General features: G+C 36.8%; 2 protein-coding genes across 2 annotated transcripts; both read right to left on the bottom strand.

The window, feature by feature from the left end:
• Positions 1–1,090: 1,090 nt before the first annotated feature.
• On the bottom strand, positions 1,091–11,354 carry HUA2 (Tudor/PWWP/MBT domain-containing protein). The gene is given in 13 exon segments (XM_011023744.1): positions 1,091–1,407; positions 1,817–1,918; positions 2,038–2,121; positions 3,150–3,516; positions 3,594–3,861; positions 3,863–4,297; positions 5,485–5,672; positions 5,750–5,862; positions 6,020–6,128; positions 6,752–7,268; positions 7,363–9,519; positions 10,124–10,200; positions 10,885–11,354. Coding segments are annotated over 12 exon segments (4,494 nt in total). The 5' UTR covers positions 10,990–11,354; the 3' UTR covers positions 1,091–1,407; positions 1,817–1,844.
• Positions 11,355–13,513: 2,159 nt separating this feature from the next.
• On the bottom strand, positions 13,514–16,137 carry NCLPP7 (nuclear-encoded CLP protease P7). The gene is made up of 2 exons (XM_011023743.1): positions 15,709–16,137; positions 13,514–14,130 (listed from the first exon to the last, which is right to left on the bottom strand). Exons 1-2 carry the CDS (start codon positions 16,022–16,024, stop codon positions 13,712–13,714), a joined length of 735 nt encoding a protein of 244 aa, XP_011022045.1. The 5' UTR covers positions 16,025–16,137; the 3' UTR covers positions 13,514–13,711.
• Between the last annotated feature and the right edge of the window lie 71 nt (positions 16,138–16,208).

The following is a 16,208-nucleotide window of genomic DNA, read 5'->3' as shown; positions in this document are numbered from 1 at the left end:
CATTCCTAACTATAGAGAAATCTAGAGAAAATTCTCTGCTATTGAATTAAATTTGAATAATAAGTTTTTTTCTATAAAATAAACTAGACATCTATATTTATATTAGTTCTAAAATATTTTATAGCAAAGAATTCTTCATTAAAACTTACCTAATTAATAGAATCAATCTAGCATTAAGATTTCTTAAATAGTAAAATACTAATTAAATTAAAATTTCTAAGCTACATAGAAAACAAATAATTAAAACAAGAAAACAAAAACTTCAGGCTTCATATGATGCTTCTGGATTATTTTACAAATTTCTTTTTAGACTTGGCCTTGTCAATCTGTTCCATAAACTCCCAAAATAATTGTTTCATGTCAAATTTCAATTTACTTCCTTCACTGTCTTCTATTGGGATTCTTTTTGCTATTCATTTTTTTCCCCTCTAAATCACTTAGACAATTCAACACTCAACTTTTTACTTGAGTATATTTAAATGAAAAGGGAGCTGACACTTCTGATTCAAAAGGGGTTCCAAAGTTCACCTAGGAAATGAAGGTAGAAAGAGAGGATGCCTGCAACTTGCCCACTGCCACCACATCATGTGAATTTTTTAAACCGTAAGTTGAACTACTTACATCATATAACCAAAACGAAAACAGAAAGGAAAAATCTAGAGGTTCATTCATAAAATACATAACCGAGCCACTCATTTACAACCATGTCCCAATTCCTCCAATATAAAAGGATATACACTAACCACCCAACCAAATCAAATCCCTTTGTCACCCTCAAGAATTGGCCCAAGAAGCCTCGCTGAGCTGCCTTGGAAACCAAATAGACTTCTGAATTGTCCTACTTAAGTCTATCCTTCTCCCAAGCACAAGGCCATGTGTCAATAATAAACCAAAATTAACTTAAAAAAAAAAAGGCTTTATGAGCTACACAATGCACCAAAGGGCATGTAGTCATGCATCCCGATCTCTGATCAGATCATGCATGCCCCCAGGATGGGAGAAGGAAATGATAGTGCATGCATTTACTGTACTTTAAAAAAAAAAACAACTTACAGAAAACAAATAAGATATAGTGAAGCAAAACAAGACAAAAAAGTTACGCATTAAAAGGATCAATAAATTTACCATTGGTCAAACTTGTGGCTTAAAAAATTTCTCTTTATATCCTAACGTAATTACAAGAGTTAAGAAACAGATGTACTAACCAAGTCAGAAACATGGTCCTACACTCGGAAGCAAATGTTCCCGGGATACATTTGTCAGGAAAAATTACAATATACACAGCCCTGCCAAGAGTCTCCACAAGGTTCAAGCACTGCCTTCAAGTGGTAGTTTTAAGTCCAAAATGGAACCTTCCTTGCGGCATATTATAATGCAAGTGTACTTCCTCCTTTCAGGATCACAGCGCTGGAAAAGTGAACAAACACAGATATATCCACCATCAGAAAGAGACTGACTTGTAATAAGCTTCACTAAGCTATCCATTATATATTGTACTCCCTAGCGGTGCCATTGCACAAGAAATTTGCACTAAATGGGCAATCAAAAACAATTGACTGCCAGTTTGAAGAGAAGTAATTGGAAAAACATGAATTTTAAACCCTTCAATAATCACACCAAAAGTGACAGGGATGTTTCACTAACGTGTGATGCCACTTCAGTTCAGTTAGCACACTAAAAAAGTGGCAAAGATAAAGGCTTAAAATCTTAGAAGACCTGTTCTTGAAAGAAAATTGGAATGTAATTTTAAGAGTACCAGAAACACTTATTTTAGAAATTTAGCCAAAAACACAAATGAGAAGGAACATAAACTTACTCAAAAACTCAAGAAGCCCTCAGACTTGTTATTGAGCTGGCCTCCAGCAGTTAAGGGAAGGCATGTCTGGTCTACATGGCAACATCTGTGAAACACCATGACCTAAAATAATATAATCATAGAAATCGATTGTTCAATTGTAATTTTTGAGGTCATTTACTCCTATAGTACGAACGTCACTTGTGAGCAAAATGAGACAATTTTTCACAAAGCAAATTCACCTGGAATGGGAGCTCCAGCAGGTAAACTATTGGTGGGAGCAACCTGAAATCCCATATTATTTGGAGGCGGTGGCCGAAAGTAACCTGCCAGGGAAAATGTTTTATGATCTATTAGCCTGTGCATCACAGAAAAAGCACATCATAAAGAAAATGCAGGATATAAAACAAACTTTCCTAAACTCCCATTTATAAACATGCCAAATGAGAATAAACAAGTTCAGAGGTTCAGTTGCAATGGTTGCACATTAGCATGCCAGACAAGTTTACCTTCATATAACAAGCACAACCTAGACACTAGAAAAAGCATTTTGCATCTTTGCAATGCAAGGCACTGATTGTAAAAAAAATTAAAGCGAGGACAAAACTTACCAACAGAGTTAAAAAATTTAATAATATGTAATCAATCAAGTTTAGTTCTGACAATGTTTTCTGTTCAGGCCACAAATCCTAGAAAAATATAACTTAAACACTTGTACAAGCATCATGCTGAAAAAGGTTTCATCAAAGGAAAAACTAATATGGTAAGCAGCATAGACAAGTAGCACACATGAGAAATGATGGAAAGCAAGCATCTGCCTGTCTCCAGTTCTTTCTTTCTTTCTCTTTGTTTTTTTTTTTAAGCATCTGCAAACTTGATATAGCATTCCATATGACTATGAATAAATAACCATGAGATCAATAACTTTAATAGTAAATAATGATACAAGTTCATTTCATTAGGAGGTATCATACTTTAACAATAAAATAATGAATTTCAACGAGAGAGAAACAGTTCAATCATTCAGTTGGCCTCTCACAGATATAAGTTTCAAGCAGTCAGACTACATTTTAAATTGAAATGCCATGTCATGTCATTAACATTAATGTGGTTCAGCATCCACAATTAACATAAAAAAATAATATCAATCCCATCCAGATAGTAGCACACATTTATCATGCAGACAGTTCTGTACAAAAAAGATTTGAATCGATAACCTTCCTGACTGGTTAAATAGTTTTTTCGTTTTGAAGAAAGATCAAGGCCTTAGCAATACATATGTACGCGCACAAGTAGCAAAAGGAAATTCAGGTAAAAATAAGTGTTCTAATTACAGGGACACGATTGCATGTACCTTCCTGGCCAAAAGAAGGCCCTGCATGTGATGGATTTCTACCACTCATCCATGCACCATGCTGACCATCTGCATATTCGCTTGAAGGCATCCTCCACTGTTCATCAGTAGCAAATCGTGGCCGTCCATCAGGATGTGTTAGCATAGGGTATGGACGGGGATAAGGATGCTGAGGATGCTGCTGAATTAGAGGCTTTGTATATGAGAAATGACCAGTTGAAGTTTGTGCCAGGTTTGGATGCAGTGGTCTTTGTGGAAAAGGTGCATTAACTGGCTGAAAATGTGGATTTTGTTGAGGAGCTTGAGGATTTAAAAACATGTGATTCCCATGAGGAGTACTGCCAGCCATTTGGACAATTTGATTACTCTGCAAACAGAGAATTCAGGTCATGGTTAAACAAACTAACACATTCACAAAAGTAACTAGACAACCAAAATACATACATTGGGTGTAGTGCAGTATTCATGAGGTACAGATTGTTGATATGCCAACTGAGGGGAGGACTGTACGGATGAATGAGATGGTTGTATTGGTTTGGCTGGCAACAAAGGTTGAGTTGGTACAGGTGGTTGCAGTACCATGGTTGGCACAGGAGGAAGAGGAGGTGGTGGTTGCGATGGAAGAGGTGGAGGTGGAGGTGGAAGCGGCGGTGGAGGTGGAGGTGATGGAGATGTTGAGGGTGGGGGTGGTAGAGGTGGCGGTGGCGGGGAGAGGGGGGGGTGGCGGTGGCGGTGGCGGTGGAGAGGAAGGCAAAGGCGGAGGTGGAGGAGGAGAATCAGGAGGCGGTGGTGGAGAATCATCTGGTTGAGGCAGCAACTCAGCAGAATCATTTAATGCAGGTTCTGGCCCATCTGAGCAATGCTGCTGTGGTTCCATTTCAAAAGATCCACCTGTGGATGAAGGTCTTTCATCCTTTTGGTGTCCAGACACATCTTCCATTTCAAGTTCCACATCCACATCCTCTAAGATGCAATGCCGCCTGTCACTTGGAGTAGCAGTACATATTTCTAAATCTCCTAAAGCATGGTTTGATCCTGTCATGCCCAACGCACCATCACCTTCCTTAAATGGGCTACTAGGGAAGTCCTCATCATCATCCTCGAACACATGAGAAGATAAAAGGCCAGGCAACTGAAATGTAGCATTACTGGTGCCAAAGCCAAGAAAACCAATATGGATCTTAAAGTCAATACAACAGTAAAATTTTAAAGAAATTACTGCATTGATCAACTTCATATTTCATCTAAAAAAAATTCTATTGACAAAAGAAATGCATGTGATATGGCAAGCCATATAGAAACACGAGGCTTTAAACAAATTTTGCAATGATAATAACAAATGGTTGCATAACATAATAATTGAGTTAGCTAGCAAAACTAAAAACAAGAGGTGCACATTCAAAATCATACAAAACTACCTATAGTATTATTGTCTTCTGCACTTCCACGCAGTAGGTTCTAACAATGACATCCACCACCCTAGCATTTGCTACATTACCTCATTCTCCAGGACTATTTAAGTTCTTCGAAGAGTATCAACTTTAATTTTTTACTGAAAAGTTACAAGTTCAGTCAATTTCATGCATGTGGTTCATTTATACCTTCTGGCAATCAAACTTGATCTTCTCCTTTTGTGAAGCTACACGAAATAATGCCGATTTATGGTTAAATTTACAATTTTCATAAATGATATTAATAGGGACAAGCAGACGTGGACGTATCAAATCCACAACTGGTGATTGTAAATGGCTCTAAAGCATGAAAGCAAAGCATAACCCTTGAAACATAAGGATAGATGACGAATATTCCAATAACCCGTATCACCTCTAAGGGAAGACTACCTAATAATGCCTTCAGCACAAGGGGAAACACATCCTTCCAATCTCCAATAGTACTCATTATGGTATTTCATACCCCACCTTTTGTGCAAATGCTTAACGGCCATTCTATAAATACAGCACTTTCTTTTAGAAAGAAAGTAAAGCAGAAATACAAAAAAGTGTTATGGCTCATTTGTTTTTTTTTTTTTTAATCATTAAGTGATGGCACACTGCAGATCAACTATCTGGAATGCAGTTCAATTCCCTAGGCAAGAACTGTGCTAACATTCACATGCATTTGGGCATGTTACATTTTCCAACAAAAAGGTTGATTCAGATAGTATGTTCCAACTCTATTCAAATCCTAATTCTTTAACATAAACATGTCATGGACCATATACGCATCAAATTTCCATAACAGTCTGTAGGACCATGCCAATGTTCTTCAAGAGACAAGAAATATGCCACCAAAATATTATTGAAAAAGAACAGCACGAATAACTAAGAAAACACACCTTCCATATTCATCAACAAGCATGCCTTCCATTTCCCTGATTGGATCATCTATAGCTCGTTCAGCTCGGGATGGACGTCTGAGGGAAAATCCAGAAGAGGTATCATCATTTGAACCTCCAATATCATCCATATAGCGCCTCAAAACAGATTCAGGCAAGATTTTTCTCTCAAGCCACAATCTTAAGACCTGGAAACAGCAATAGATCAAGATTTATTCTGATGAAAAAGAAGAGGCTCTCTATGGTAACATAAAAAGAAAATAACCTTTAAACATTGACGACGATTTTCCCGAGCACTAGCTCCTGCTGGAGCAGCAGCGCCAAGAAGGCGTGGTAATGCTGCTTGCACTGCAGGGACATATGAAGCTCCAGCAATACCTGAATAAAGGAAAACAAAATCAGAAACATAACTATGGCAACCATCATTATTGATGATTGTGGATATGGAATGAACACATTCTTCGCTCCTCTAATATATATATATGAGTTAAAAGAGCAAGATTGATAGAATCCAAGTTGAGCAGGAGGAAGCAACCTTTTTGATTATGTGAACACTGGGTGATGGAGTCCACAAGAAAAAATATGTCCACTTTGCGGTGGAAACTGGGCTCACTTTCCAATTTTCGGATTAAAAGCTCCACAACCTGCAAGACCATATTAACATGTTCAGCACCAAATCACAGAACCATTTCCATAACTGATTCAATTATACTTCGGCAAGAAAATGATAATATCATGAGCCTAGGAAAATCATCATAGAAAAAAGAACAAAGAAAAAAAAGATGAGGTTCAGAAAATGAGTAAATGGAAGATCCATCATGCAACACTATGAAAAATGAATAAAGTGTGTGTTTGCACTCAATGTATAGAAAGGGAATCCAAGAACCCTGATCGCAACTTAAAGAATACCATAATGGATGAATGTATCCCAACCATAAGGATCCCATATACAATGGGAAGTGAACTTATCTACAGTCTTTTTGCTCAAAGAAAATTTAAAATGAAGCAGCCCTCTTCCATTATTTTTTCAAGCCACACAATCCTCAGCAAGGAAAACACAACATAGGCAGGTTTGAAATGTAACAATCAGGTAGAATAAAACTATAAGTAAACACAATGGAACTAACATTTCAAGGAAAGGATAACAAAGAACAAAAGAATTTCAAGGAAAAGATAACTAAGAACAAGAGACATGCAACTCATCACAGCTCTTCCTTTTCTAAGAGCCAATTCAGAAAATAACACAATAAAAGGATAGCAAGCCCACCTCATTTGCAATGCCATACTTGGCACAATCAATGGCAAGGCAGTTTGCACGTCCAATACTTTCTTTCGTCCTTGATAAAGTCTCTATCATCCCTTCAAAAGCATCACGGGCCACAGCAGCCTCAGTACCACCACTCAGTGAACCTCCAGCAGCCCTGTGTCCAGAACTAACTCTCCGCTCCTCGATTTCTTCACCATCCACTTGGTCATGTGATGCTGATTGGTGACCATGTGTAGATGGAGAAACTAAATCTGTGCGATGATAAAAGCCCTGCATATCTGCCTGTGCAGCATTGCTAGTACCAGACAAAAGAAGTTGGCTTGGCGAGGAGCTGGGGCTCCTTCCCTGAGCGTTGTTGAGAGCTATAAAGGCAGGGTTTCCAAGAGGAAAGGATTGCAAGTGAGCCTGTCTCCTTTTTTCTTGAGCAGCAGCAATGAGATGTTTCATAGATGTAACAGAATCTGGAGTCTTAGAATCTACCAAAAAGCTGGGTCTGTCATCCATACCAACTTCCAGTCTGTAATTAGGAAAGAAAATGTGATTTCTATAAAGCTGAATTAAAAACGTTTATAGAAAAAACAGATAAATTTCACACAGGAAACGAATCATACTCTGATGAAGCACCCATTGGAACAGTCAGGTTACTCATTTGTGAAGTTGCTTTAGGAGTACTTTTTGGCCTTTCCCCAGAAAAAGCTGCTCTACTTTTTTGACTTGGCGCATGATTTTGAGAAGCGTTAGAACCATCCAAAACAGGACCTGAAACCTTGCCAGGTCCAGCCTGGGCCTTTTTTTGAGTGCCAGGAGTGGAAACTTTAACCACAGGGTTGATAGCTTTATGCTGTTCCACAATTAATTTGGTGGCAGAAAGCAAATGAGGAGACCTCTTAGGGGTAGTTGTGATTGGTTTTGCCTCCTTTGACAGTAACTGCTCAGGCTCTGATTTGCCAGGACTTGGAGAGATATGTGTATCATTCCTCTTCACAGTTTTTGGATAGCTGGGCGAACAAGGATTGTTCTGTAACAGAGAAGATGATTCCTTGGAATGGATATTCTCTAAACCAGTAGAATCCTTGATACTTGTCTGAGCATTAATAGAGTTTCGTTGTTGTTGATTAACAGAACTTTCAATTCGTGCATTAGTTCTCTTGGAAGCATCAGAAACAGATACAGGTTCTCTGCCATTTTTGGCAGCCCCTCCATGAACAGGAGTTTTGGGTTCCTCATCTTCATCATCATTGTCATAAAGGCAAACAGCTCTTCGCCTTTTGGGCTGTTGGGTAATGGAAACTCTCGCATTAATAGAAACCATATCACTCTTTAGCTCGAGAGCATTTTTCTCCATTCTGTCATTAGAATTGAGGGCAGCAGCGTCACACATCGCCTCCATTGCCCGTCTACGACGTTTTAATACAGGCAGCACAGCTTCATCATTTGAAACATCAGATTTAGCTTTACTTGTTGGATCAGGAACATCAGGTTTAGCTTTGCCAATTTCCGCAGTCGAATCAAGTTTGACTTTACTCATTTGAACAGATACATCAGTATTAGTGTTACCCCATTGTGCAGAAGCATCACTTTTGACTTTAACTGTTTGGGCAGATGCATCATTATCAACTTTACTCATCTTGGCAGATGTACCAGATTTGACCTTACCTGAGTGAGAAGAAAGATTAGATTTAACTTTACTAGTTTGGGCAAAAGCATCTGTTTTAGCTTTGTCGCTTCGGGCTCTTAATCCCAGAAGGATCTCCCTTTTTCCATGTGCCATGGACCGTTTGGCTGCTTGGTCATCAACAACATTTGAGCTTGGTGAAACACTCATGTTTTCTGAAAAAGGTCCCTTTGTAATATCATCTGCCACATCTACACGCTTTGATTTCTTAGCAGGATTTGCATTTTCAGTTGCTTCAAGCTCAGATTTTCCACAATCAGGGTGGGCACGCCTTTTCTTTTGAAAAACCTTATTTTCATATTTTTCATCAGACACCATAGTACCCTTCTTGGCTTTTGATAGTTCTTTTACTTTTCTACCACCGTTGGCTTCTAATTCTGATTTAGGAGGGCCTGGGGGGGAATCCTTCATACTGCCACTAGCAAGCTTGCCTTTTTCTCCACCTGTAACTTGTTCCCAGGAGTTACATTCCAATTTTCTCTCAGCCCCAGAAAACACTGTCTTTGACTCATGGGGATTTGTCCACGCCCCCTCACCAGTACCCAGGTTCTTAATGCAATTAAGATCCAGATTTCCATTACATGAGGCTTCAACTTTTACACAGCAAACATTATCCGAACTGGAAGCAGATAATACTTCCTGTGGTTGTGCACTATCAAAAATTTTAACCTTCTTTTCAGAAGATATACCTGGGGATGAACTGTCATCTGCGTCACCTGATACGGAAGGCTTCATATCTTCAGAGCATGCTTCATCTCGTCTACTGGAGCAACGCTCTAACTTAGAACTATATTCACGTCTTAAATTCCACACTTCTCCACTTTGTCCAACTTTACCCATGTCCTCATGTAAGTCCTCCTCTGCCTCATCCTCTTCCATTGAGTCAACAGATGGAGCCTCAGATCCTGGTGCTGATCTATCAGTAGTATCTCCCAATCCACTTGACTTTCCCTTCTGCAACTCTTCAAAAGCTGCACAGATTTCCTTCACGGCTTGGGAAAAGAACTTATCTTTCTTACTCTGGCACCGAGCCGACAGTTTATTCTTTACTTCATTTGTGAATATCTGAATATCAGAAGGGGCAACAAAAGCACTGCAAGAGAACAAGCAAGCAAAGGGAAGAAATAAGCTCTAAAAGGGGCAACCAACTTAATCCATGAACACAATCAATTCTCAAATGCTCAATCAAGTCAAGTGCAGCAGCAAATAAACTAGCAAATTTTTTTTGTTATCCCATCCTAAAACCTAGTAAATGTTCAACTCCTTTCCTTCATTTCTCGATAGCTAATTTTTACTAAATTAGAATGACAGGATAAAGACAAGCTAACATGGTCTGTATGCTCAATCAAACTCCAAAATAGCACTCGACTAAGAATTTCTTAATTGTACTTAAAATTTCCCAGGTTGTGTACTCGTAGCAACAACATTCAGTCCCAAAATCTCATTTTCAAAGACCTCAACTATCATTTACAAACCACATCAAAATGGTTGAAGAGGAAGATAACTGTCAACTCCATATTTCTGAGAAATAGAGCACAAGTTGTAATCTACTTATCTCAAAATAATACAGATATGAAACATAAAAGCCCCAACTATTGCACAGTCTACTCACTAGGATAACCACATTCTCAACCCTTCTCCATGTATGAACAAACATGTAAAATTTGTTAATAAGGAATTCATAAAGAAAAACTTACATTTCTTGAGTTCCAAAGAAATAGACAAAAACTTTCTTAGCATCAGGGGCTCGTTTCCAATCTTCAGGCCGACTAATCTGAAATACAAACACCCATGAAATCTAGCTCAAGCACTAACCAAAATGACAAACTCTCAAAGGCTCAACAAAATAAATTACAATCGTTGGAGGAAGACGTCTTCACCCAGATAATACCAACATCTTTCTGTTACCAAAAACCACAAAAATTACAGAAACAATCATTACACAATCATCATCTAATCAAATGCACGCAAATTATACCAATCCATGAATCAATTAAACCCAGCATTCATGCCCTCCAAATTAATCAAAATACCAGGGAATGATATACGTTGTAAAGTACTAGAACACTAATACAAGCAGAGAAACTAAAGCGCTCAACAGACACCAAATCAAGTTAAACTAAAATCAGTAAAGAAACAAAAAATAAAACCAACTACACAATTTAAACCCATATTTAAATTGTAATAATTTACAACTTAAAATGGCTAGAATACAAATAAAACCCACCACGAAAACCACATTGATTCACATAACAAATGAGCTGAACCCACTAATCTTCAGAGCCCATCACTAAAACCCCTAAAACCAACCCCAAAAAAATCAAAATTGGAAGAAAAAATTAACCAAATTCTTAAGATAAACAATAAGGTCTGTAATTGCAGGTGGTAGAATTAGAAATCAAACTACAAAAAAGTTTTTAAGACATAAAAATTGAATTTAAAATTAGGGGGAAATAACCTTCGCAGGCCAAGAAGGGTACCCCTTGACTTTAGCAAGCACAAGATCACCCAAACGCAACTGAACTTTCTTATTATTCGCTCCCTTTTTACGCCCCGGAGCCATAGGCGGTTACTTGTGTCGCTCTACTTCTTCTTTGTGGAGGTGGTGGTGGTAATTGATCACGGAAACAACCTGAAATTTGAAAAGGAAGAACAGGGGAGCCAATTGAAATGGAGAATTCGAATCGAATCGAATAGAGAAGGACGTCAAACGAATAATTCTCGCCGGATATGTGCCGGCGGTAAGTGCCGGTTAGGTTTCCGGCGACAGGGGTGCTAAGGTATCGAAGGAGGAGAGTGAGGAGTGCTAGGGTTGTGCATTTGGGATTTTTTAGGAGAGAGAGAAATTGTGGAGGTTTTGGAGAGAGAAATTGAAGCAGTGTCGAGAGAGAAAGAGAGAGATATTTTGGGCCTTTGCTGGGTTGGGCAAAGGAATTTGGGTTTTTGTAATTAAGTTTAATTATAACTTATTCCTTATATTTTTCTTAACAGCAATCAACAGGTCTCCGAGATAACCAAATGCTCTCTTTAGGGACTCTTAACCTTCCTCGATTAATTTACTGTTTTTTATTCCAAAAATAATTCATTTTTTCCTATTTTTCTACTCCTAGTTTAGTAGGATCCAAGTGTAGATAAATCGACTTCATTTCAACATCGCCTATATGCTTTTACAAAAATACGTTTTGCATTTGATTTTCGAAACATTTTTTAATAATTTTAAAATGTAAATGTTTGTATTATAACCATTTAAAATAAACATTTGAAAATAATTATAGTTGTTGTTGATCTATATATTTGAGCCATGAAATAATTTATTTTGAATTTAAAATTAAATTAATTAATTAATTAATTCATCCGATCAAATCAAATAAAAACACAATCTAATAAAAATAGACATGTAATCAAATTTAAAAACAAAAAAAGATAGTTAACCTAATAATCCGATCTAAACCCAATATATATAAAAGTTAAAACAATATTTTAATTCTTCATTAAAAAAATAAAATAAAATAACTTGACAATCCAAAATTTGATCCAAAACATATATTATGTCTAAAACTACATAAATACCATCAATTTCATTTCAATTGCATTTTGGATGGAAAATTTCAAACATAATCTAAACAGTTGAGAGAACAAAATGCTAAAATGACCTAACAATTCTTTTATTTACTCTAATTTTTTTATTCATTCTATTTAGAAAAAAATGTGAAATTAATTAAGGTGTTAGGTTCTGAACTAATTAAAATATAGGAAATATATATATATATATATAATTTGGAAATTGTGAGGATCGAGTGAATAGTTTTGTCCATTTTACTACTACTATTCCTGCTTATTTTATTTTTTATTTTTTATTTTTTTCAACAAGGAACTCCTTTATGGCTTTATCATCTGTCATGTCTATGTCATTGCAGAGCATTTGTATGGAGTCTATGGACAAAATATGATTCTTTGGATTGCATGTCGTTTTACAAATTACAAATCCCTTTCGTAAAACCAAAAAAATAAATGTGTCATCCTAGAAACTAAATCAAAATACAGTCTTATTTTCTTTTTCAAGATTTTTCTGTTTCCAGTAATGGATATCCTTCAAGGCTTTCACAAAGAAATGAAGTCGATATCCTCCATCGACCAGGTACATTTATTTATAAAAAAAACACACCAAAAAAAACTATCCAACCTTCTATTTAAATTAAAATTAAAATTTGCACTAAAAATTATAACACACAGGGAATCAACATATTTAAACCAAATCTTACAACCCTTTTCGCTTTAAAATTTTGTTGAGGGATACATGCATCAGGTTACTAGCAATTTGATTGGTTTTCTGTCAGTTCTACTAGTCAAAAGCAGAGTTTACACTGCCCTCAGGTCTCCATTTGAAACCAATTTTCCAATGCATCATATGAAGTGCAGAGAAATAAAGAATGTTCTTGTTTGATCAAGTTTCAAGTAGGTCATCAAAAACCTTCAATCCAAAATCTACTAACCCATCATCCAAACTCAGCTAACGTCTGCATTTCTTTAATTTCATGCAGTAGTTAGGATCATGTTACAGAGTGTCATAAAAGCTGCTAATTAGTGTGTGTTTAGAGTATATGGTGATTTTCAGAAGTGTTTCTCACTTAAAAATAAATCAAAATAATTTTTTCAGATTTTTTTTTTCATTTTTGACATCAACATATTAAAACTATTGGAAAGCACTAACAAAAAACATTGATTTAATACTTTTTAAACCAAACGCACCCAATGCAATTTTAATCGCAAAAACAAATAGTCTCATTACTACTATGACCTAGTTCTTCATCCTAGACCCACATTCCTGATTCCCTACTAATCTAATGCTCTGAAATCACAAGAGAACCATGTGAACTTCTGCAGCATCTTTTGATCATATTTCAAAATCGTAACCTCTGCGTGCATATATCCAATGCACCATAACAAAACCAAGAAGTACAGGCGTGGCAGCAACTGTGTAGAAAGATATGCAACAAGAATCAATAGCTTCTATGACAAGTCAAGCACAAGATTATTTCAGATCATCTTATGCACATCAAACACTAGAGAAAATTGAATTCTTCAAGATTTATGTGCCTAAAAGCTAACGCGGCTGTTTGATTAACTTGTTTTGCAAAACCGAATCCAAACACAATCAAAACTGAAATCATGATAAGCAAAGGAAATAGCATATTTTATAACCAACAAAATCATCAGATAAATAAGGAAAAGTTCACCACAAAAATAAAATGGCAATGCCTCTTCTGAGATCTTACCCTCTAGTCCTAGCTCGAACCCTTTTGTTTACTTTCATCACCAACAGCATCAGTCACCAGAGTCATTGGTCTTTGATCAATCACCTCATCAATAATTCCAAATTCCTTTGCCTCTTCTGGGGTCATAAAATAATCTCTATCCATATTCTTCTGAATTACATCCATTGGCTTTCCTGTATGCTTGCAGTACAATTGATTCAGTGCATCCCAGACCCGAACTATCTGCTTGGTGTGAATTGTCAAATCCTTTGCCTGTCCACTATACCCACCTGATGGCTGATGAATCATAATTGTTGCATTTGGAAGTGCCTTCCTCTCACCCTTAGCCCCAGCAGCCAAGAGGAGGGAAGCCATAGATGCAGCTTGACCCAAACAAATGGTATTAACTGGCGACCTTATGTACTGCATTGTATCGTAAATAGCAAGACCTGCAAAGAACAGCACAACGATTGACATTATAACCTAAGCCATGCCTCAGAAGATTACTTACTTTGAAAAACTTCATATATTTAAACAAGATAAATAATTCAGCCTAAATCGAATCGACAATAAATTTAGCTATCCCAGCACTCTATTCCATTACAAGTATTCCAATGCTACATTTAACAATGCAAGACCTGCTATGCGAAAGCAGTTAAATTCCATTCTATAGATTGGATGGTAATCAGTAATTCAAAATCGCCACATCTTGATAGAATTGTGAACCAGTTGCAAGTTAAATAATAAGTTCTGTTAGTTGATATACACCATGGCCAAGAGTACTTTTAAATTTGAAGTCCAAAAGCACCAACAGACTAGAAAACTTGAGGAAAAGGGAAAATAGTCCTCAGCATCTGCCACATGTTTTATACTGACAAGTATTCACATGCTATTGCATCAAAATCATTAGTTGTGCATTATGTGAGATAATTCAACAGTTCTTTCTCACTTGGGAAGTATCTAAAGGGAAATGGAAACAAAACCTCTGATAAAATTCATCTACTTCAGAATCACACGAACAGTCAAAAAGCCCCAACAGTAAACTGCTCTTCAAATGACCTCAATATAATCACGCATTCATAATACAATTGACAAAATACAAATTAACTCAATACCTTCCACGCAACCATAATTATAAGCAACTAAAGACAGAGAAGTGCAATGATAATTCAAACTAATTGGCTTTAGTAGGAAAGGCATTGTATGACCTCAAGCAACTCTTAGCAGCATATCTCATCGCATAATATGCTAAGCATTTCAGTTGGATCATTCAGTTAAGCATGTCAAATGGCACATCAAGAACCTTTTTCCACTGTGTAATGCAACTTCCAATGGTATACAAGAACACTAGCAATTAGACAGAAAAAAAGCCCATGACTACCATGATTCTTTTCTTTATAGGCACTGTAAGCAAGCAGAAAGAAAGTGTACCAAAAAGAAATCACCTAATATCCTGCCCAGTTATAACAACTGCTGCTGTTTATAGCACCACCCCTTCAACCAAGAAATCAGGAATCATTTGATTCACTTAGTTAGACCCACTAAATTGAACCCAAAAGACAAATTGCCAATTCACTAATGCTATTGACCGCTCCGTGAAGAACCTAAAAGCTCAAATTACACTCGATAGAACCAAGCACTAATCAAACTCCTTAATTATTAACAAAATCAGGCATATACACCTAAAACTTTCCAAATTAAAATCCAAGATACTAACAAAGATCAGACCTTTGTAACAGAATCAAAATCCTAAATAATCCATGCTAAAACGCATCTCAATATAATTCAAAATGAATCTACAACACTAACGGGCTCAAAAACCCATTGCAGTAATAAACAACCTGAACAAGAATCAAATCAGATCACATTTTAAATCAATTCGCAACAATTCCAAGAAAACTGTAACAGAACACTGAAATTGCACCAGCCCACAAAACCAAACAGACGATAACACGCCCCAAACACAAATTAAGCCAAAACCCATCTAAAAAAAATCAAAACCTCAGCACTTTTGAGTATCAAATCACCTGCGGTAACATGTCCACCAGGAGAATTCAGATACATATGAATAGGCTTAGAAGGATTCTCAGACTCAAGAAACAAAAGCTGAGCAACAACAACATTAGAAGTATCATCATTAATTGGGCCATTAATACAGACAATTCTCTCTTTTAAAAGCCTAGAAAAGATATCATAAGCTCTTTCTCCTCTTGAAGAGTGTTCAATAACCATTGGGATTAGACTATAAGCTCTAGTGGTAGAGGTTTGGGGGGTCAAGAGAAAAGAGGGTTTTGGTTTAGTTGTGGAAGTAATGAGCTTGGTGGTAGAGAAGAGGGTTTTCATTGCTGTTGATTTCGGTTTGGAATTGGAGCAAGCGAGAGGGGGAAGTGAGGGTTTGAGAGAAACTGGGGATTTTGTTTGGGTTTAGGAGATTGGGTTCTGGGATTGGTGGATTTCTGGAGATTGTATAATTAATTTATAAGCTTATTTTAAAAGTTTTTAACTATATATTTATGGTATTCCCTGT

Source organism: Populus euphratica, unplaced genomic scaffold (genome assembly GCF_000495115.2).
Source record: "Populus euphratica unplaced genomic scaffold, PopEup_1.0 scaffold12.1, whole genome shotgun sequence".
Taxonomy (NCBI): Eukaryota; Viridiplantae; Streptophyta; class Magnoliopsida; order Malpighiales; family Salicaceae; genus Populus; species Populus euphratica.
This window is presented reverse-complemented; position numbering and strand designations above follow the sequence as displayed.

Bases quoted from the DNA above. Each gene is read 5' to 3' on its own strand.
- NCLPP7 (XM_011023743.1), bottom strand. From the start codon at position 16,024: ATGAAAACCCTCTTCTCTACCACCAAGCTCATTACTTCCACAACTAAA. The intron at 14,131-15,708 runs GTGATTTGATAC...TGTTCTTTGCAG, and splicing joins TGGTGGACATGTTACCGCAG to GTCTTGCTATTTACGATACA.